Source organism: Scedosporium apiospermum, assembly GCF_000732125.1.
Source record: "Scedosporium apiospermum strain IHEM 14462 chromosome Unknown SEQ_SAPIO_0107, whole genome shotgun sequence".
Lineage (NCBI taxonomy): Eukaryota > Fungi > Ascomycota > Sordariomycetes > Microascales > Microascaceae > Scedosporium > Scedosporium apiospermum.
The window spans coordinates 299,892-321,905 of NW_015971808.1; the positions used below are offsets into that span (position 1 = coordinate 299,892).

The 22,014-nt window shown below is 51.2% G+C and overlaps 4 protein-coding genes and 2 pseudogenes across 4 annotated transcripts; 4 read left to right on the forward strand and 2 right to left on the reverse strand.

Annotated features, from left to right (window-relative positions):
* Positions 1–328: 328 nt before the first annotated feature.
* On the reverse strand, positions 329–1,192 carry SAPIO_CDS6780 (annotated as a pseudogene; the record flags this gene model as incomplete).
* Positions 1,193–2,513: 1,321 nt separating this feature from the next.
* On the forward strand, positions 2,514–4,394 carry SAPIO_CDS6781 (putative dolichyl pyrophosphate Man9GlcNAc2 alpha-1,3-glucosyltransferase; the record flags this gene model as incomplete). Its single annotated transcript, XM_016788794.1, has 2 exons — positions 2,514–2,733; positions 2,860–4,394. 2 exons carry the CDS (start codon positions 2,514–2,516, stop codon positions 4,392–4,394), a joined length of 1,755 nt encoding a protein of 584 aa, XP_016641593.1.
* A 769-nt stretch (positions 4,395–5,163) lies between these two features.
* SAPIO_CDS6782 lies at positions 5,164–6,510 on the reverse strand (annotated as a pseudogene; the record flags this gene model as incomplete).
* A 6,043-nt stretch (positions 6,511–12,553) lies between these two features.
* Positions 12,554–14,101, forward strand: SAPIO_CDS6783 (uncharacterized protein; the record flags this gene model as incomplete). The annotated part of the gene is made up of 5 exons (XM_016788795.1): positions 12,554–12,682; positions 12,781–12,835; positions 12,942–13,078; positions 13,167–13,271; positions 13,427–14,101. 5 exons carry the CDS (start codon positions 12,554–12,556, stop codon positions 14,099–14,101), a joined length of 1,101 nt encoding a protein of 366 aa, XP_016641594.1.
* Positions 14,102–15,771: 1,670 nt separating this feature from the next.
* SAPIO_CDS6784 (uncharacterized protein) lies at positions 15,772–17,133 on the forward strand (the record flags this gene model as incomplete). The annotated part of the gene is made up of 3 exons (XM_016788796.1): positions 15,772–15,915; positions 16,707–16,845; positions 16,910–17,133. The coding sequence occupies 3 exons, from the start codon at positions 15,772–15,774 to the stop codon at positions 17,131–17,133; spliced, it is 507 nt and encodes a 168-aa protein (XP_016641595.1).
* Positions 17,134–18,974: 1,841 nt separating this feature from the next.
* SAPIO_CDS6785 (uncharacterized protein) lies at positions 18,975–20,319 on the forward strand (the record flags this gene model as incomplete). Its single annotated transcript, XM_016788797.1, has 4 exons — positions 18,975–19,129; positions 19,335–19,447; positions 19,570–20,063; positions 20,182–20,319. The coding sequence occupies 4 exons, from the start codon at positions 18,975–18,977 to the stop codon at positions 20,317–20,319; spliced, it is 900 nt and encodes a 299-aa protein (XP_016641596.1).
* Between the last annotated feature and the right edge of the window lie 1,695 nt (positions 20,320–22,014).

A 22,014-nucleotide genomic window follows, 5' to 3' on the forward strand; every position in this document is an offset into this window, starting at 1 on the left:
ATTTCATGATGGTTCGCCAGTCGTAGGTGTCCGACTGCTGCCATGATCCGAAACTGCGAAAAGTGGACACGACCTTGTACACTTGTACACGCCTAGCTTCGTCGACGTGAATCGCCAGGGAAGCGGTCGCGTGTTCCATCATGGCTCAGGCGGCTATAAATACAAACGTAAATCGAGGAGTACAACTAGTCGGATGACGGGCAGTCTGGATTCCTGATCATGGAGCTCCGTCAGCGCCGTTAGGTAACGGCGTTAGGATAACTCATCTGCATTCATGCTCAGAAACTAGGTTCTGCTACTCTCAGGCCGAGAGCCTATCGACCTGCTGTTAACGATCCCAAATCCCCTTGCCTCCGTACGTATTTCCAATTTGGATCCCAGATTCACCCGTCGCCACCACCGTCTCCGCCGAGTTGGTTGTCTGGTCCTTAGTAAGGATCCAACGATGTAAGACTTCCTCGGTGAATACATTGCCAAGCTGGACCCTTGCACGATCCTCCGTCCTAATATTTTTGGCGGAGTTCCTTCCCGCAATCGCGTCGATCTTCCGTGCAGCGGCGTCTGACAGCGCCGCGTCGATCCCCTCCGCCGCATCCTTAAGCAAGGTCAGGCTCACTTCGTCCTCCACCTCTTTGGTATCCATCTCGGCCAACTTCTGGCAATCGGCCCCGATAGGAAAGATCTTCTCCAGTTCATCAACGAAGCAGGCGATCTGGTTGATTATATTCTCGAGGTGTTTCCCGTCGTACAGCGCCCAAGCCGTCTTCTTCACCAGGCTCGTCTGTTTCTGCCTCCGGCGGGTGAGGTCCTTCAGCTTACTGTGCAGCGCCCGACCGACCGGCTTCATGTCCCTGTCGGCCTCGAACACCACCAGATCCGTCTGGTCTGCGACGAGCTCGTATCGCTTCGAGGTTTTCCGAGCAGACTCGAAAAGGAGCATGATTTCCTCGAGAATTGATTGAGTCTGTTGAACCGAAATGTCCGTCTGCGCGCTAGCTTTGAAACGCGGGTCATCATTGATCTTGACCGCCTCACCCCATCGGCCAAGGCGGGCCTCTGCAATATCCAGTCTGAGCTGGCATCTCTCATAGTCTTGCCCAAACTGGCGACCCAGCTGGACGTACTCGAAACACTCGACGCAGTTCTTGAAGAGGCCAGCAACGTTGGCAATGATCCCGAATGATTCCGCCATGGCTTGTTGACCAGATGGAGAGGGGAGGATGAAAGCGATGCTCTCCAGGGCTGAGTGTGCCTAAGCTGCCTGATTGGCACGCGAAGCGGGGGGCTATGTATGTACGACCAGGCTGCCGTCGAGAGAGTCAAACACCAATGAAATCACTCACACTGTCCAACAAGTCGCGAAATTGTTCCCGCGTGGCATGGTCGCATCCAAGGTTCCAGGCGGCGTTGACTTTTGTGTATAGAGGCGGCCGGAGAGAGGCATCTTCGCAGCGTACTGTTGATGTCTTGTATCATCGATACGTATCACGGCTTCGGTATGGTCTCCCAGGCGTAATCAATTCAGGCGCTGATCGCGCCGACATTTCTGCGCGTGCTGTCGTCATCCGGGAAATCCTCATCCTTCTTGCTGCGGATGTCTTCGAGGATACTGTTCCGACCGCTGAAGATGACTTTCTGCAGCGGCGGCTGGGGACACCATTTAGCCATCTGTCGAGCTATTCGTTGTTCCTCTTCTTGAATTGGTCCTTGCAAAGGAGCTCCGTCACCCATGTGCCCTGCCGCTGTCTTAGCCGCTCTCAGCTCGTGTCGAGTTCTGCTCGCCTGTCTTTCCGTTGGCACTGGTAGCCTTCTCTTTCGAGACGCCGAATCGTGTTCGGGTCATCACGCGCATCACTTTGCCTACATAGTACACCCCCCAACGGCGCATTCTCATTGTCCAAGAGCCAATGCTAAGGTGTAAGGTCGAGGCAAGGAGACTCGGTACTGCTATTTTTAGCAGCCCAACTCAGACGTTACCCCTGGGCTCCTGGGCTCTTCAGGTTCATCCATTGACCAGTGATCAAATCTAGGAGTTAAGGCTGGGCATGAGTAGATGCCTCCTTACTTCGTATATATTTTCTACTTGCATGCGTGGAGACAACGATAAGAAGAATCAATCCAATTTTATACCGAGAAATATATATCGTCTTACTTCATAAGTTCACTGTATTCCCCTGATTACTTCGTGAGTGAACAATCAAAGGCTCAATACCTTTGTACTCACAGTTCAAATTCACAGGCGAGCCACCACTGTAGCGCCACGTGACCTTCCATTACCCCAGGACCTGCCAAGGTACACTCCCCTGATGACATAACCATCCTAACATTGCCAACGTTCGTTGTTCAATTGTCCAACTGCATCCCACAAGCAATGGGACGATAAGCTCCCAAACACCTCCCATCCAGCCCAATTCACTGCCAAAAGGTGAAAGTGGAGGAAAGCCCAAACCGTTGGAGCTCAAACCGGCAAATCCGAACTTCAGCTACCTCCTTTCCCTCGCACAATCTCCACAATGGCTCGCCCTCCGCCCTCGCCGCACAAGCCGAGGCGTCGACCAAAGCTCGACCAGGGCAAGCTCTCCAAGTCCGAGGCCCTCGTGCGTGCCCCGGCGTTCCCTCTCGCGTCGTTCCTGTGGCCGGCTAGGAGCTCGGTGTCGCAGTGGGAGGTTCTACCGCTGATTCTCATGGTGGTTGGATTGTTTCGGTGGGCTGCTGGGTTCTGGGGATACTCGGGTGAGTCTTGAGATTCCTCGCGGATGCTCGGGCCTCCTTTCTCCCTCCCATGTTTACCTTTTTCTTTTATTTTCAGACTGGGGTTTGGTTAATTGCCTCTAGAAGTACCTTGCTAAACCTCACCAGGCTTCCAGAAACCCCCCATGTTCGGCGACTACGAAGCCCAGCGACACTGGATGGAAATCACCACCCACCTCCCCATCTCGCAATGGTACTTCCACGACCTCCAATGGTGGGGCCTCGACTACCCTCCCCTCACGGCCTACCATAGTTGGCTCTGCGGCAAGATTGGCTCCCTCATCGACCCCGCGTGGTTCGCCCTCTTCACGTCCCGAGGCTCCGACGACCCTTCTCTAAAAGTCTTCATGCGCGCCACCGTCATCGTGTCCGAGTACCTCATCTACATCCCCGCCGCCGTCATCTTCATCCGCCGCTACAGCCGCCTCAATGGCGTGTCCACCTGGAGCATGGCTCTCGCCCTCACGGCCTTCCTCATGCAGCCTGCTACCATCCTCGTCGATCATGTCCATTTCCAGTATAACACCGTCATGCTCGGCTTTGTCCTCGCTAGCATGTCGAGCCTGCTCGCTGAGCGGTTTCTCTGGGCGTCGGTGTTCTTCGTCGCGGCGCTTGGGTTCAAGCAGATGGCTCTTTACTATGCCTTTGCTATATTCAGCTACCTGCTCGGCAGCTGCGTCACGCCGCGTATTAACCTGCAGAGGCTGATGGGTATCGCGGCTGTTACGCTCATTTCGTTCGCGCTGCTTGTTTTGCCTATTGTTGTCGGCACTCTGCACGACGCGAGCCAAGGAATCAAGGCTCGTCCGGACGGACCGCCGGAGCCGCTGCCACTCGCGCCGTGGCTCACGGACTACCTCGATACCGAATCGTTTTACTATCCCGTGGTGGAACAACTAGTCCAAATGGTGCACCGAGTCTTCCCATTCGCGAGAGGTCTCTTCGAGGACAAGGTCGCCAACTTCTGGTGCGCCCTCAACGTCCTCATCAAACTGCGCAAGTACCCTGCCGAACTGCTCCAAAAGGCCTCCCTCGCCGCGACGCTCCTCTCCATCATCCCCCCCAACGTCATCCTCTTCCTCCGCCCACAAAAGACTCTCCTCCCTCTCGGCTTCGCCGCCACAGCCTGGGGCTTCTTCCTCTTCAGCTACCAAGTCCACGAAAAGAGCGTCCTCCTCCCACTCATGCCCATGACGCTCCTCCTTGCCGGTAAACACGGCATTTCCAAGGACACCCGCGCGTGGGTGGGCTTCGCGAATCTTCTGGGTTGTTGGACGATGTATCCCCTCCTCGCGCGCGTCGACCTGCGCATCCCCTACGCCGTGCTCACGTTCCTTTGGGCCTATCTCCTCGGCCTGCCGCCCACATCGTTCAATGTGTACTTTTCCGATGCGCAGCACCTCCACGTTTGGGTCAAGTGGGCCACGGGCATCGTGCATCTCGGGTTCTACGTCGCCATGGCGGCTTGGCATGTTGCTGAGGCCTTTGTGCCGCCGCCCGTGGGGAAGCCGGATCTTTGGGTTGTGGTGAATGTTGGGATCGGGACTGCTGGGTTTGTTGTTTGTTATTTGTGGTGTTTGGGGAAGTTGGTTGTGGAGAGTGGACTGGTGGCGGCGAAGAAGGAGAAGACGAAGAAGCAGTGAGAGAGACGGGAGTGGATTTAAACCGGGTTTGTTTTCTTCTTTTTTTTGTTTGTTCTTCTTGTAATTATTATGAGATACCACTTGCGCATTTCCATAGACTCACGAATCCGTTGTGTATCCAGCAGGAGACTTACCTGAACATCGCCCTGCATTTATCTCTCTGTTTGCTTGTTTCTGCGTGGCAGGTTACTGGATACCAGTGTCCAGGGAAATTCCGCACCCTCTCGGTACCTCCTTCGCAATGAGTCTTTCGAGTTACGCGGGAGTTTGACGACGTACGCCTCGTGCGACATGGCAGCAGCTGGAGGCTGTTGTAGAATTGCCGGAAGATTCCGCCTATCCAGATCGAATCGGTATGTTTATCTTCTACGTAAGTACTGCATCTCTAAATATGTCTAATATGTTGCTAATGAATATCCGTCAGCTTCCTGTTGTCGAGTGACTGTATAGAGGAGTTCTCTCCTAACTACCGGTCCCACCATGCTTCATTCAGAGCCTCAGCAGGCGGATTACTTAAACCCAGTGGACCCTGCCCCTTGCCGTCTATCGAGGTGACACGCAAGCAACGCGGCTATTATGAAACCGAATGTCTTGAGGTGCAACCTGTTCTCTAATCTCAAAGGTCCGTATTCCCAGACCGTCAACATGTCATAGACGCCTAGCCTCTTATCCCTGGGGCACACCCTGTTATTGCCGTCACAGATGTAGCTTTGCCATCCGTGAGGTTTTTCAGCAACACTGATGTATATCCCCTCCGGCGTGGCAGATATCAGGATTTGTGACGGGGGCTGCCCAGTTCTAAAATAATCTTGAAGTTAGAAGTGCTACTACTTCCACTACCTAGAAGGCAGACCAACCTCTTCGAGCGACCCTCCTCTTTATCAGAACTGGTACGATTCCCATAGGCAAACTCCATGGCCGCAATTTCAGCAGCCTCCTGCCTCCGCACCTGATCAATACTATCGCGGTTGAATATCGGCCTCGACCTCGCTTTAACCTCAAAAACAGCCACGAAGGGACATCCCTGAGGATCTGATATCCTAATATACCCATCCACGCAGGCAGTCAGCCTAAATGTAGGCGGATCAGATTCCCTGCCACCAAGTGTGAAGCGAATCTGGTCAGTTGTCGAAGCAACGCCTATGTACGGACCATTCAGGAGTGTCGATACGAGGGCGTCAACAAGGCTAGCTAAAAGGTCGGCTACTACGCTCTCGGTATGGGTGCGTTTAGGACCATCCTCGTCGCTAATCTGATCTCCTTTGGTGGCGTCGCTCGTTTTGCTGGCGCCAGGTTCCAGTTCTTTTGGCTCACGAACACCTGCCCGTCTGGAGTCGCCCAGGCGAGCGAGGGGGCTTTCATCAAGGTGTAGCTCATCAAATCTATCGCCAAAGCTCCATATATCTTCATCACTCGTCGTGTTATCGGTCTCCGCACCGTCCTCCTTCATCGGGGAAGGTGGCCGCACTACATCAGCACGCTTCAAATCCAACTTACGCATAGGTCGTTCAAGGTCGACGGCGAAGCTAGGTAGTGCACCTCGACTCCAATAACGATAAGCGTCTGGATTCAGCTGGGCGAAGAGGTTCCAGGTCCGTGAGAAGGCACCGAGGACAGCAGCCGGAGGTTGGGCCGTCCGGGCGCTTGGATCGGCGAGCCAGTCGGCTAGACGGAAAAAGTGTTTCAAGGCATGGTCAGACTTTTGCGGATTGCTGAGATTATTCCAGTCAACTACTAAGGAGAACGGGTCCTGGTGAACGTGGCTCTTGATTTCGGGGGTCCTCGTCTCTAGACTCTCGGGACGCGCTCGGAGTGGTTCCTGGGGCTGTCTGGTTTGGTCTGGTAATTGGAACAGCTTCTCAAATGCTAGGATATGGCGCTTAGAAAGTCGACCCAACCGCTTTAGGTGGGCGGTAAGAACGAGGAGGTCAGGGTCTACGGGAGAAGGGCGCAAAACGCGGAGGAAATGGTAGGACCGCGGGGAGATGTTTGAGGCGGATGAGTGGACATCATTCGTATGTGACTTGATGTCAGCGAGGGACTTGTCTAGGAGGTTCAGCTCCCGCGCAGTGTCAGACCAGCTTATAGCGAGTTGATCTAACTCTATATCCGCCATTTCTTCTCGAGGGTGCCTCAATTAAGCAAGATCGGATTATAACAGCATGGGGCAGAGGGAGGGGTAGTCGCGATGGGACCCCATCGGATGGCCTCGTCTCGCAGTTGGCCGAAAACTCTTCCCTACCAACCGGCCCTCTAATTGGTGTCCACAAGTCTGCATGTATCTTTACTATTTAAATATCTTCCATCTTGTCCCAGTATGAAGGCGGTATAACCGTACAACTGTAACGGTAACGGCAACGGCAGCAGGAACAACAGAGCAGAAATACCCCGCACCATGACGATTTTAGGACCAAAGTTGTATGCAAATAGGCGTAAATTGGCTGTCTCGGTCTTCTGATTAGATTCCATCAGTGTGGTGCTCTTCTCTAAACTCTACAGATTTCTTTAGTTTTCCGTATAGACCCAGAATTTACAGAATCTACATAAAGTAAGTATATACCATTGTTAATCCACGAATACGATAAAAGTCCATGCCGGAGCAATGTCGTTTCTCGTTTCGGATAAATGAGTATTACAATCGTTTAATTAGATATATTCTTACAAGGGGGTATACGTGGGTTGCTCTGGTTAAGTGCAACATGCCCTCGCGTGGAGAACAATTGAATTGTTTACTTGGACGTCAACCAGAATCGCATCACGTGCATCTTTGTAAACATTCAATGATCCCAGAGACGCATCAAGAGACCGAAACAACCTCGTCAACGATGAAAGCCGAGAGACAGCAGCACCATGGTCGTCCCCGCGGATCCTGTGCTAACTCGCCTAGCAATAGAAGGCCGGAGACTTTCTCAAGGAAGCCCTAATACCAAAAGCATCACTACTCATGTCAGACCTAGCAATCCGCAGCAGATACCGCCATTACCTCAGAGCGATCTCGAAGCACTTCGCGGTTTCGTTCCATCCACTCTCCCCAAGTTTACCGGCGGCGGATATGACGATGTAGAGCCGATACCTTGCTCTCCGTACGAGTGGGCATGTCATCTCGAAGGTGCATGCGTAAACTACGCCCTCCACGCCAAGGACCTCTGGAATTGTCGTCCGTAGGTGTCCGCCACCCATCGCTCCGACAATTTTTTTTTCTTCTTCTATTGATCCGGCAAAGCTAACAAGCTACCTTGGGGTGTCACTCTCAGACCGTACCTGGGCTCACGATGGGAGAAAGCGCTCGTCTCGCCCTACAATCAATCAGGCCGATCATGGCGCGTAGTCTCGATCCTTGAAGACCAAAGTAGGCTTGTCCACGGGTGTATCCTCCACCATAGACAGCGGGCGCGCTTCCCTGGTATCGGAGACGGTGGTTCTGGGCTCCTGCTTGGGGAGCAGGAATGTGCCTTTGCCCTGCTTGGCCGACAGAGAGCCACGGCGAATATTCTCGTACGGGGCCGGGTACGGGAGCTCCTTTTTTTTTTTATGTCGGAAGTTCGCCATCTCTCTCGCGTAGCTAACGTTTACTACTCAGGTCCGCATCACAAGCGTCACCGATACAGCTATTCGAGTCCTTGAAGCTATACTCGACGACACTACCGACCCTATTGCGGTTTCCTTTCATATACTTAAAACTACATCTCTCGATCACATTAGAGAAGACGAGTACGAGTGGCTTCACCTCGTGTACCTTACAATGCATAAGCAATTGACTTGGAAGAGTGATGGGAGAGCACGAGAGACTAAAGCACCGAGAGAGCGGTTAAGACCCAGAGTTGTTTCGGAAGATTTAGGGTTTTCGGGACCGAAACAGTCAGACGATTCGTACTCTTCGTCAGTCTCGTCCTCACTCTAGGGCCCTAACGTTGTTTCGACAAGACCAAGAAGTGACAGAAGGCAGTGCCTTCCAGGCTTGCGACACTTCAAATAATATTTAATACTGTACAACACTTCACTCATGGAGAAAAGCCCGAGTATTAACTTTGTTATGTTCTATCATTCAACGTAGTGGTGTGGCTCTGCTCTCCAGATCGGCTGACCCCGTCACACAGGCCGGGCCGCTAGCAGCGAGGCGGACGGTAGAAGTGTTGATCTAATATGACTGCCATTACCAGGAACGTGAAGGGTCAGGCGAATAGAGAAAACGTCAATTTTTGCTGCGGGTTTTGGCAGGTCGTGAGGTCAAGCCGCTGAGGACAGATCAAGGACGAGGAATATCAATCTCGGTTTCCTCTCGTATCGAGGCGTCTTAAGATTTAAGCCCGTCAGCACTAGCCAGCACAGCAGCTGGCAGAACATGGCCTCGCTCGCTCATTGACAGTCTCGATGACAGCTTTGAGTTATCCAGTTGCTTCGGTGAGATTTTGGCTGATCAGCTGCTCCAGCCAAGAGCTGGCTGAGGTTTAACTCGGAATCCGGCCAACGTTTTCTTCGTTTTCTCTTTTGCTAGTGAGCAATCATTGGGGAAATTGACGAATTACCATGAGCTCCCTCGTAGCTGTAGAACAGGTCAGGGCATCCTCTAAGCTGAAATTCGAAGGATGACCCATGCCTCCTGCGGATTGACAGTCTCACCGTCCGTCGTACTCATGAACCCCGGATTCCACATGCACCGCCCAATATATATAAAGGGGAAAATATCAAGACAAAAATTAGAATTAAATAAATCAAATAAAAAGCAGGGTCTTTCAAGTCCAGGACATTGTACTTCGTAGTAAAGAAGTTAGCTCAATCGAAAGAAGATTTGACGTGCTTCGGAATGTTAACATTAGGTTTTGTCCTTTCTTTTCAAAGCTAACCGAAGACGGTATTGATCCCCGAGGAGCTGGGGATGGTCTGGGAGAGTGACATGCTCCGTCGGGGCGGTTCGCTGCAGAAAGTTCGTGGGGGGTCTTTTCGGGTCGGGGATGAGCGAGTCTCGGCACTGGAAAGCGCTCAGCGAGAGTCTAATTCTCTGCTGCGAGGTAGCATTGAAACTATTGCCATGTGGCGTCAAATGTCATGGCCTGCTTCGGCCTGCGCCGGCCCGGCCACCCTCTGGTCTTGGTGTTTTCCTAGCGGGTCTTGGACTGGGCTGGGCTCGGCTTTGGCTTGGTAGGGCTGGAAACACTCCACTCAAACTCCGAAGGACACTACGTCGATTACACTAGTGGACTGCCAACACTAGACCCTGTTCAGATTAGATCAATTGACGAATTGAACACCAAACACATCTGGAATGGAATGCGAGTCCTGATGAATGCGTTTCTATTTCTCCTTTCTCCGAACGAACATGGGGAAAGATGCGAGAATCAGATTTGTCCTTTTTGGGCGGGCGGTTCGAAGTTGGGGAGAGCGAAGAGAGTCCAGACCAAGACCAGGACTGCGCTGCAACTGCTGAGCAAAGCTGACAAAGGCCGCTGGTACCACTATCAGGAAATATTCAATCGTCCTCTCTTCCATCTCGGCTATATTGGACACAGGGAGAGCATCAACATTGATAGTTGCACGGGATCTAGATGATCTGGATCAAGGATACGTATCCGCCGATCCGGTACATTCTCACCATCACTCGGTATTTTGAGCCTTTTAATGGGGTTCTTTGTGTAACCGGACACGAAGATTGCGCGGACGGGGGACGGACTGCAGGCTGAAGATCGCCATCCTCTCGGTCCTGGTCTCGGTAACGCATGAGGAAATAAAACTCCAAGTGCTTGTATTACCCTATTGTCTCATTGCCTCTCGGTTGTGTTTGGTCTCTACAAGAAAAGCGTGGAGGCAAGAAAACGGCAATGAGAGCGAGTCTACGCACTTCGACCATGCTCCTTCTTGCTTTGAGGTTCTCGAACGACGATTCAGCTTCGTGTCTGGTTTCTTGTCTGCCAGGAACAGCATGCGAGACAGGCCATCCTCCAAGGACATCTTGCCCCACCCTTGTTTTTTTTTTTCCCCTCTTAGCTTTGCGTCGGGGGCAGTCCCTATTCATGCAGCATCTTCAAGCCCTCTGAGATTTGAGGTAATAAGCCTGGATCAAGTCGATATTCTCCCGACGGTTCAAAAGAGCTTGGCAACCCCCGAATATAAATGTACCGTTTTCCAAACGCTTTATTTATTTATTGTATTTTTTTTTTTTTTTTTTTTTTTTTTTTTTTTTTACCTGATTTTTGGTTCGCCAGACCTTCTGTTTCCCCTGCGCAGTTCACATCACGAACATTCAGCCCCCTTTAAGACACGAGCTATTCCTTCGTAGCCTGGCCCCTTTCAGAGAGGCGTGGCGTCCTGCACAGCCAGACAATCCATCCACGAACCATCAGGATCCCAGGAGCCTGTCCAATCCAACAAGCGGTGCCGTGACGAGCCATCGAGCCGAAGCCCCAAGCCCGCGGGTCGTCCAACCTCCGCGCCTCCCAGTCTTACTCAATCCAAGATAAACTCACCGCCGTCCAAAAGTTAAAAAAAAACTTTCCTGGTATGACAACAAGACTGAAGAAAAAGCCATTTTGATCAATCAATCACTAGTCTTTCGTCAAAAAGTAGCCGCCCATCGAGCTTTTCCCTTTTCTTGCTAAATCCTTCATGTATGTCGTCAGCGCCGATAGCAATTGAACCGCCTGGCCGGGCTTGGCTGGGCTAATAATAATACTTTGTGTGTGTTGATGCACTCTAAAGTATTTGAGATTTGACTTCTCTGCGTAAATTGGCGTCCTCGATTCCGCACCAGCCCGTTGCTCTAACAAATAAACTCGCTTCGCTTCGCCTCCGAGTGGCGCCGCCACGTCTGTGCCATCTCGTTTTTTGATTCCTTCCTGCGGACATGACCCGCGGACGTGGAAGAGGAGAGAGCGGGGGAAAAGTTCAGTGTTCAATGCTTGTTGGTTCTTTGAATCCTTTGCCCGTGGTTCGTTCGTTCCGTTTCCCAGTTTCCGTCCAGCAACCCAACAGCCCGGCATCAATGTACTTCGCAGACAGGGTCGCTTTGCGTATTTCATTCACCCTTTGTTGCCAGCGCATACAACAATATGATGGTCGATGCAATGAATGGGACCCGGGTATTCCACCCACGCGCTGCAGCTGCGAGCCAAAGTCTCTCGTTGTAACCGGTGGGATACACTATCTCCATCTCCTCGCCGTGCTCTCCATTCCCGGTAATGCTAAGGGGGTTCTGCCTCTTTCGAACTCTCTGGCTCTTGATGTAGGTGTAGGTGTCGTGTCGCAGCCACCCCCAACTTCTCTGATTATAATACCACCTTCTTCACCATCCTTTCTCTCTCTTCTTCTTTACGGAGTTCACCTGGTACTTCGTACTCATGAAGGCTGCGCTTGGGCTGTGAGGTATCTGGACACCTTGGACCTGTATCTGGACCGATTCCTACTGGCTGGGCCATCTCACATTCTCACTGCACCTCATCTCACCCCCCCTCCCAAGCTTCCCAAATGCGGTATCACTGCATATTGACCGTAAGCAGCAAATATACTCTTACCAGATGGCTATAACTGATACCTGCCGCCGTACTCTCTCACATTGTACCTTTTCATATAATCCCCCTCCTCAACTGTACATAAAGATCAATATGCAGGCTACTTGTAAGTCGCTAGCATTATGGCGTACTTCGTAAGAGTCTCCTGCGGTAGAGAGGCGTTGCTGGCTCCGTCCAACAGCCCCCAATAGACCCGCCGTTTACACCGTTCCTCTTCGTCTTTCTCCCACGCCCACGCCCCCCCTTCCCCCGTCTTCCCTCTTCCCAAAGAGGTCTCTTCTTTCCTTTTTTTTTCTTCATCCCATTGTTGGGAAGGCTCGAAATCCCGTGCCTTCTTTTCTCCCTCTCCTCTGTTCCACACTTTGTAGTTTGAATTGGAAACATTCTCTTTTCATCAGTGGCGCGGATCAGAATCTTTTTCAATTGTTCCCTTGCTCATCAAATCATCTGCGGCTCTCTCAACCTCACTTACACACTTAGACGCGCTCGACCTGTTCATACTCTTCTATTACTAGCACCTACCCGACCCAGCAGGAGGGATCGCCGCCAGGGAAATCGAAGCATAGGCCCTACAAGAACCCGAGCTCAAAAACGATCTGCTCTTTTCTTTTGTTCCTCTTTTTTTTTTTCTCGTTTGGTGTTTCCAACGGACCGGAGATGTTACGCTACGTCGCCGCGACGCTCGGTCTCCTCGCCGCGGGAACGATAGCTCAATCGGCGACTGTGTCGAGCGCGCCTTCGTCGACGAGCGATGCGCCGCAGACACATACAGTTCTTGTTGGATGGGTACGTGGATGATGTTCCTCAGGCTCAAACATCATTGATATCAAAACACACAGTGATGCCTTCTTGGAAAGCAATCCACTGACCTGACGGCTACACAGGCGGGATTCAAATTTACGCCCAACGAGACCCACGCGAAACCCGGCGATACAGTGGGTAAGTTTATGCGATTTCTGCTACAACCTTTGAGTCTAGGATACTCCAGCTGGAGAACTCATATGAGGGGAGCAAAGCTGATCTATTTGTGACTTGCGCCCTGTAGAATTCAAGTTCTACCCTCCAGATCACTCCGTGATTCGAGCGGATTATGAACACGGCTGTATTCCCTATGAATATGTTGGTGCGAATCGCGTCGGATTTTACAGCCAGCCTCAGATTATGAGCGGCATATCAGAAGATGTAAGTGGACTCAACCCTGAACAAGTCAGAGGTGTATACACATCTACCTGTTGCTTTCAACTTGCTAACAGCTCATGGCAATCTACAGAATCCAGTATTTCACGTCAAAGTCAACGATACCGATCCCATCTTCTTCTACTGCGGCGCCGTCGGTTCCTGTATGAGCCAACACATGATAGGCGTCATCAATCCTGTAAGTTATTGTTTATATTTTTATTTTTTTTATTTTTTATTTTTATTTTTTATTTTATTTTTTTATTTTTTATTTATTTTTTATTTATTTTTTTTTTCTTTCCCTTGGACAATCTCAAAATCCTTCTCCCGTTCCGCCGTCTAACCGCCTCCCAGAACGAAAACCAAACCCTCGCCGGCCACCTCAAATACGTCGAAGCCGCCGAATTCGAACTCATCCCCGGCCAGGACTGGCCCAGCGAAGGCGACAAACCCACCATCTCCGGCTCCTCCCCAACCCCCACCTCCACATCCTCCCCCGACACCTCCCCCAACGACACCAACCAGCAACAGTCGCACGGGCTCTCCTCCGGCGCCATAGCAGGCATAGCCATAGGCGGCGCAGCCGTCCTCCTCGGCGCCGCCGGCCTCATCTACTACTGCGGTCGCAACGGCGGCATGGAACGCGCCTACCGGAAGAGCATGTCTGTGCAGAATAACGGATACACCGGCGCGTCGACGGTGCCGCCTTCTAGTCCGTTCTCGCCTGGTATGGAACACAAGGCTCTTACGCCCATGAGCTTGGCTACGAGCAACGAGAGGTGGTCGCAGGTGCAGATGGGGAGCCCGCCGCAGGGACACGGGAGTCCGCCGCTGGCGCACGGCCAGATGGGAAGTCCCGGGTATGGGGGATTCGTGGTGCCGAATGTTACGGGGACGACGCAGGTTAGTTATGAGGCGCCGTCGCGGGAGGCGCCGGTGGAGTTGCCGGCTACGACGGGGGAGGAGAATAGGACGAATCGGTTTTCGTGGCAGCAGGGGAATGAGGGGGGGTTTCAGGCGAGGCATTAGTGATGAGGGAGACGGAGACGGAGACGGAGAGTAGACAAAGAGAGGGAGGGGAGTGAGTGACGATATACGCCTGCTTTGCGGTTCCGATGGCCTTTGGGTTTCCCCTACACACTAGACTTTTTTTTTGGGGAGGGAGTCGATGCTGGGCTGTGAGAGATTCGACATCGTTTGTTTTTGCTTAGCATGTCTGGGATTTGGCGAAATGGGTTGTTTCTCGGGACGGTTTCTCGCCTTTATTTCCTTTTTTACTTTTCTAATGGAATATATGAGGATGTCCAAGGGACGGTCTCTGGGCATGTACTCTGAATCTCGTTAACCTTCTCAACTTCATATAGATGAGCCCCCTGATCCTGGGTTTATTTCATCTTCGTTCTCTAGAGAAAAGGGTCCTACCGAGATGATACTGGTCAGGGTGTGGGGGAATCAGTTACCAGCGACTAGAAAAGAAGCGACCTGTTTGCGGATCTTTCTTCTTGAAGGCAGGCTCTAAGCTAGACCTTTATAGGGGCGTAACAGTTGCGTTTCCGAGTCAAGTAGTCGTTGACACTGGTTTCAGTAGTGATCGATGGTTCCATGTACATTCTATTCTGAACAGACGAGAATCATCTAGGGGAAGGAACTCCGGGGGCTCCTTCCGTCTTGACACTCCCGGCCCGGCTTATGCTTTATATACGAGGATCTGGCAAGAACTTCTAACCGAGTAGCTCAAGCAGTGGCGACACTACGACCAGTGGCCAAGTGGTCATTGGAGCGCTCAGAAGGTTAGAAAACTGCAGTTTTCGTAGCTCGCGGGAAGCAACCAGGATTCGATCCTGGGAGCGACCCCCGAGCGAGCTTTTTGTTTTTATTTTATTTTTATTTTTATTTTTATTTTCAATTTTATTATCCCATCTCTTTCTTCTCTTTCCTCGACTCCTTTTGCATAAATCACAATGGTCTACCATTTTCTTACTTTTTTGATCGAGTTTCGAACTAGATTGGCGGACAGCTCTCGCGCTCACCCAGCCTGGTCTAGGTTCAAGTCGCCGCGATGTGGCGGAGCTCTCTGCAGCTTCCCTTCTTCATGCGGTTTGGGTGTTTATAACTCGACATTCCTTTCATCCTTTGGACCGCTTTCTTCCGAATCCCCTGTTTCGTGCTGGCCCGACATAACTCAACTCTTCCGAAGAGAGAGGGCTTCGTCCTAGTAGTGTAGACCGGCCACCGCAACTTCAACGTCGGTCGCGCAACTCGGTCAGCTTTCGGGGAAACTGATTGATGCATTGACCACCCCCAGCTCGTCTCTCCTCAGCAATCAAGAGAATCCTACCACGCCATTTGTTAACATTGACTGGCGATACGTGTGGTTCTCCAGGCTGGTACCAGGATGGATTTAGATTATGGATGCGCCACTTCACAGCCTGATGCTGAGAGTGCCTGAGCACTGCAGTGGGAGTTAGAACTCTGAAAATGCGTCTGTATCCGGAGGTTTGACTCCTTGACAGACTTCATCATCTTGTGTTTCAATTATTTCTGTCTCCTGAAATAACTATACCTGATCTCCAATCCCTATATGTGCAAGCAGAATTGGTATCAACCCTCTTTGCCTTTGTGCCCTTGGGAGAGCCATTGCCATAATTTGAATTGAGGTGGCTCGATATCCCGCAATAAAGGGGGGAAGGGGAAGAAAAATGAACACCACCTTAGACTGCGAGACCTTCAAAGAGTTCTCGGCCATCAACGATGCGGCGAACCACACGCAGCTGTTCATGGAATGCCCCGAGCTCTGCACCGTCGCATTCGGCACAGGAAACCCAGATCTTGGAGGAATCGGGGTGCGTTTGAGGAACATCTCTTCACCTTACTCCCTGCGCCGAGCCAACGCTAACCATCCGTTAAGGCCGTGACCGCATACTCCATACAGACAGCTCTCGCTCTCTTGGTAATCCCGGCGAATATTTCCGCCCTCTTTTTGTCAGAAGAAGGACTTCGTTCCTTCAAGAAGATGTGTCGATCCTATATAACAGCCCAGTGCTTCTTCTGGGCGGCCTCATCGGTTTCGTTGCTATTCATACAATATCACCGGAGAGCCCTCACTCAGTCCGAGGTGAATGTGATGCAAGGCGTCTTTGTCCTTCAAGTGCTTAATGTATCGACAGCAATTTCCCAGCTGTTCCTCCTCATATTTGATGACGGCCTCGAAGTACCCTCCTTACCCAAACACAGACCGATATGCGCGCCGTTTACTCCATTTCCACTCTTATTCTCCATGTTTATTCTTTCCATGGCTTCTGCGGTCTACGAGTCAACCTGCCTCCAAGCAGCCCAGCTGGTCTGCAAAGAGCCCTTCCTCCGCAATTCTCGCCTAAAGGACGGTGTTCGGGAGAGAGCAACAGGGACTCTAATCGCAAGTCTAGTAGTGCCCTTCATACTCCTCCTTTGTGTATGCATATTTCTATGCTTGCTAAGGCCTCGACCCGGATCCCTATTGTTTGTGTCGGCGAGGACTCCAGGATATCTTTTACAGATATTTCGGCCTTTTATCCTGTGGGCAGCTCTCTCCGTTCAGTCGTCCTTAGCCGCGTTACAAATTGATTTCCTGATACATATATTCCGTGCGCGACAGCTCACAAGAGAGGTCGCAGTTGACGGGTACGAGGACGACGAATGGGGCTTCGGACAGGTTTTGGCTGTCTTCGCGTGGGCGCCGACTCTGACTGAATGGACCCTCTGGCTTTTTAGGGTGACAATAAGACATAGGGAAGGTACGTACGTCAATAACACAACGAATAATCGGATGGACAAATGGGAATTGACACGTGGATCAAGATTCCTGGAGGTCCTGGGACGAAATGAAGAGGGCTTTACGAAAGTGGCAAATGGGTGATTTGGATGGCCATGGCCACGATTCCCGGCCCCTTGGGAATGAGGACGACACCGAACTCGAGGAGATCGGATCGGGAGGCCGTGCCGATGTTACGAGCAGGCCGCACGATTTGGAGATAGGGATCAAATCTATCAACGAAAAGATTCGGAGAGTCGAGACATGGTGAAAAACAAGGAAGCTGTTACTGGAGGTTTCGGGCACGGCATTTTGATTGATATGATTTTTTTCGTCTCCTCGTTTAGCTAGAAAAGAGGATATGTTACAGACGTACATACATGGCACATACGTGGCTGTAGGTGTTGCGATATGGCTGGGTATACACGATATCTCGAGAAATGTATATAGATATTCGAGGCCTACATAGAACAGATACAAATCCTCTCAGAAGCATCACAAACCCTCTCGTTTGCGTCGCGCAAGATCTCGGATGCTCTAGCTGCCAAACTAAGGCTAGCCCTGTTGCGAGGGAAAGAAGCTTCGGACAGGGGTGTCCAAGCTGCTTAGAGGTCTCGCTACAAAATACTGCTCCTCAAGAGATTCCACGGCCGGAGATACCGGTACGGAAGGACAGCCGGATTCGAGATTTTAACTCGTTCGGCCTCCCCCGGAAGAGCAGATGACCCGAGCCAAGGTGCCGTTAGTTTATTTTGCGTCAGGGTCCGGTCGGCTGTGGGCAACTCGGGAACTTTGCGTGTTTCAGTTCAGACGAGCGTGCTGCGGTCGTGCGCTAGGTCGAGAGTGTCAGAGATTGTGCTGGTGCCCGTGTACCCTGTTGTCTGCAGTCCTGGGTGGAACCCATCAAACATGATGGAGGCTCAGTTGCTGGAGGTGTCAAGGCAGGTGGCTGTGGAAGTGTGGCTGTCCTGAGTTCGAGAAGTTCATCGCCGACTTGCTCATTGGAGTAAACTATTACTTTGTTCAGGTCAAGTACCAGAGTACAAGAAGCTCAGCCGGGTAACTGTCTTTCGCCTGGAAAAGTCTGATGATGATCTTAATGATTAGCGGCAGGTCAATCTACCGAAGCTAGAGAGTATCACTATATTCAAGACACTTGGCCTCTCATGCCATTTTGTGTGGTGCAGAATGTAGTTTTGCTAACAATCACTTGATCAATACCTTTTGACATCACGGGACCTGACTTGTGAAAGGACACATTGCTCAGTGCCAGATAGGTACACTCCAGTCGTACAAGCCCCAATACAGTCAGCAGTACTCCAGGTACCTTGGTACTTGTCTGTTCCTTACTACGCATGTACCCTTTCGGTGCAAATGTGGGCTCCTTCTGATCCTATTCCAACGCCGTCATTGGCCCGTTGCCCAAAGCTCACCAATTCAAACTTCCAGTCTGGCCTCAACTCGAAAGCCTTGAACCCTCGAAGAGACTGAAGCATCGACCAGGGAATGTACCCGTCGTTGCAGAAAATAAACCCCTGCATCAGTCCAGCCATCCGCCCCGTCAAATCCTCTCCGCTAGCGTCGCCCATTCCAGTTGTGAGATTCAAAGGCAACAAGGCCCAGACCCTTCCAACTTCCCACGACGTCGCTGCTTCCTTCTGGCTTTTGCTCATCCATCTCGATCTCTAGCCTCATTTTCTCCCTTCTCACCCTCCTTATACTCTCCTTGCTTAACGACATCTTTTCCTTCTGTCTCTTTTTCCGTCTCTTTGCACCCATTGAGTCGGCGTTCCGTCGATTCGCCTCTCCCATCCTTGGATAGCTCCGGCAGGTCTTTTTTAAACGTCTCGGCCCACCCCCTCTCACTTCGAAAATAACACCTGTCCCAATATCGACCACACCCCCCTCCGATCAACCTCACTCCACGCAGCTGGCCTGAAAGCTTTCTCTCCTTCCAGAACAAATCCCTCCGCAAACCCCCAGTCGGGAATCAACTCTAGACCCGAGTCGTCTTTAATCGACATTATTTTCTTCTTCTCGGTCTTTTTTTGACCTCTTGATTTTTGTATTTCTTTCTTCTCCTTTATCGACGACAGAACTTCTCCTTTCGCCATGACATCTCGAGGCCCTTCCTACGGTCTAGGCGCGGCCGGCCCTCAATTCGGCGCCTCCAGTCCCCAGAACGATTCGAATCCCCTTGATGCCATCAGGCAGCAGACGAGCAAGATTGAGGATTTGTTGGATAAGATTAGCGAGCCCATAAAACCGTACGTTTTGCATTCCCGCGAGCTGTTTTAGAGGGGGGTTTTGCCCCTACCTTTTCTACGGCCGGTAGATGTGGCCAGGTTTTTTTTTTTTCGATTGGGTGGCAGACTGCATTCGGACATGATCTTCCATTTGGGATTGTTTTCTTTCCTCTTGGAGGGACTGGTTTGCTATTGACCTTTTGCTAACTCGTTGATTGCCCAATAGCTATCTCCCCGCCATTGGCCGCTTCCTTATCGTCGTTACCTTCATCGAGGACACCATCCGCATCTTCACACAATGGAACGACCAGCTCATCTACCTCCATGATTTCCGTCACAGTACGTCCATAACACCCGTCCATCAGCCATCCTAGCTCAGGCGCTGTCTAGAGCGCTCTCTATATACGTATTTCGAAATGTGGATGGAGGACAGAAGCGAGGTTGTTGCTAACCTTCTACAGTTCCCAACGGCATCACCCACCTCTTCCTCATCGTAAACATGATCGCCATGACTGTCTGTTCCACCCTCGTCATCGCCCGCAAATACTCCGACTACGCCGTCGCCGGCCTCATGGGCGTCGTCGTCACCCAAGCCCTCGGCTACGGACTCATCTTCGACCTTAACTTCTTCCTCCGCAACCTCTCCGTCATCGGCGGCCTCATGATGGTCCTCTCCGACTCGTGGGTGCGCAAGACCAAGGCCTTCGCGGGCCTCCCCCAGCTCGACGAGAAGGACAGGAGGATGTACTTCCAGCTTGCGGGTCGTGTTCTCCTCATCTTCCTCTTTATTGGCTTCGTCTTTTCGGGACAGTGGTCGCTTTGGAGGGTGTTTGTTTCGCTTTTGGGCGCTGTCGCTTGTATTATGGTCGTTGTTGGGTTCAAGGCTAAGTTTAGCGCTACGCTTTTGGTTGTTATTCTGAGCATCTTTAATGTTCTTGTCAACAACTTCTGGACTGTGAGTTTTGGTCCCTCTTTCCCTTTTCCCCCGGGCGTCTTATGAAGTCACGACCCCCAACTCCCTCCTTTTCACTGCCATGATCGGGATTGCTGACGGTTTGCGCGCGTTGCTTTAGTTGAGCGAGCTCCACCCCCACAAGGACTTCGCCAAGTACGACTTCTTCCAGATCCTCTCCATCGTCGGCGGTCTTCTCCTCCTCGTCAACAGCGGCCCCGGTCAGTTCAGCATTGACGAGAAGAAGAAGGTATATTAAAGAGACGGGGGGAAAGTGAGGCTCGAGGCGGAAGTAGGGGGGGGGAAATCACTTGTATAGTGATGTGGAGGATGATTAGTGGCTCGAGGCGAAAGATTGGCGTATCTTGATTGGGTTTCGAAGGGTATGTTGAAGAGGGCTTTCGGAGAGGAGGGAAGCGAATTATGTGTGAGGATGGATGAATGGATGGGAATACAACCAATATTTTTTTTACTATCTTTTTGGGAGTTCTTTTTTTGTGTAAATCTATATATCATTGATGTGCCTCCCAGTGGCTACGAGACCTGGAACGGCAAGCAAAAGTATACGATGAGGAATGGGGAGACCAACTATGCATGTTTGATGCTTTTCTTCTTCTTCTTTATTGTCTATCGTTTGGGTGTGTTTTCAGGTCCTGTTCATGGGTGGGCTTTGCTGCGATTGTGTTTGGTGCTGTTCAGACGGAGCGATATCGATGTTTCTACGGCACAGCTCTACTTTGCGAGTGATCTCAGGTAACACGTCCAGCCTTGAGAAAAGTTGAAGCGTCGGCATGAAAATCCATAGTACAGATTCCGAAATATCCTAATGCCATCCGTCACATATCCACTAGCACAATCATAACCTTGCAAAAGGGAAACAAAAAGTTCAACCAGTGTTATTCAACACAGGAAACGCAACGCGGGGCATCCATGCGAGAACAAGACTGGAGATCCTCCGCGGAGAAGGATGATTGGAGAGTCAACCTGGGGGGTGAAGAAGGCAGGCAAGACATTGTTACACTGCAAGCAACCACCCATATACGTAGGGCGAGCTCAACGTGTTTGTGAGTTGTTGACCACAAGCCTGGTTTTCAAGTTTCTCTCAGATGCCAAGAACTCACAAAGGTCGACAAGAGTGGATCACGTCTACGATAACCTACAGTCCTGCAGTGCTCTTCAAGAGAGCGAAATGAGGAGGGTGCAATCTGTTGAATGGAGAAGAAAACACAGAACGGCTTAAAACACACACGCAAAAAAAACTAGCAATAAACGCAAGCACACGACCACAGCCCATCAGCAGGATCAATCTCGCAAGCGGAAACATGCCAATCTTCCCGAATCCCTCATACTCCCTTTGTTTCCTAATTGTCAACACAACCTCCTGTTCCCTTCCCCTTGAAAAACCCGTGATAACCTAGTTCATGAACAACTTTCGCCTTTCGTACAAGATCGTTGCTGTCTCGTTTTTGGTGACTGTAGAGAGAGAAAATAATAGGTTTTATGAGACTGCGAATAGAGAAATAATAGTAACAACAGTAATCATGAGAAGAAAAAAAGAATAAGAACCAGGCCAAATGAACAAACAGGAAGAAGAGTTTGGGGAAAAAAAAATGTTCGTCATCTCTGACGAGGATGACCTATTTGAGGTCCCCAGGAAAAGATGTGCGACAGCAACCCTGTCCATCCAAGTCCAAAACCCCTCCTAACCCAAAGAGTGGAGAGAGATGTCGATATCGTGCGGCAACAACAAAGTTTCGCTAAGAGACCGAGAACGGGGTTTCGAAACAAAGGGTTAACAAGGCCCATCCATGATGTATCATCACCATGGCGGTTTGCTGTCTCGTCATGCACAGGTCTGAAGCCCACCTCGTAGGCTGTCAGCGAAGCGCACGACGGGGCGACGTGCGTGCCCGCCGGTCACCGGCTTGTCCTTTCGAAGGATCGTCTTCGGATC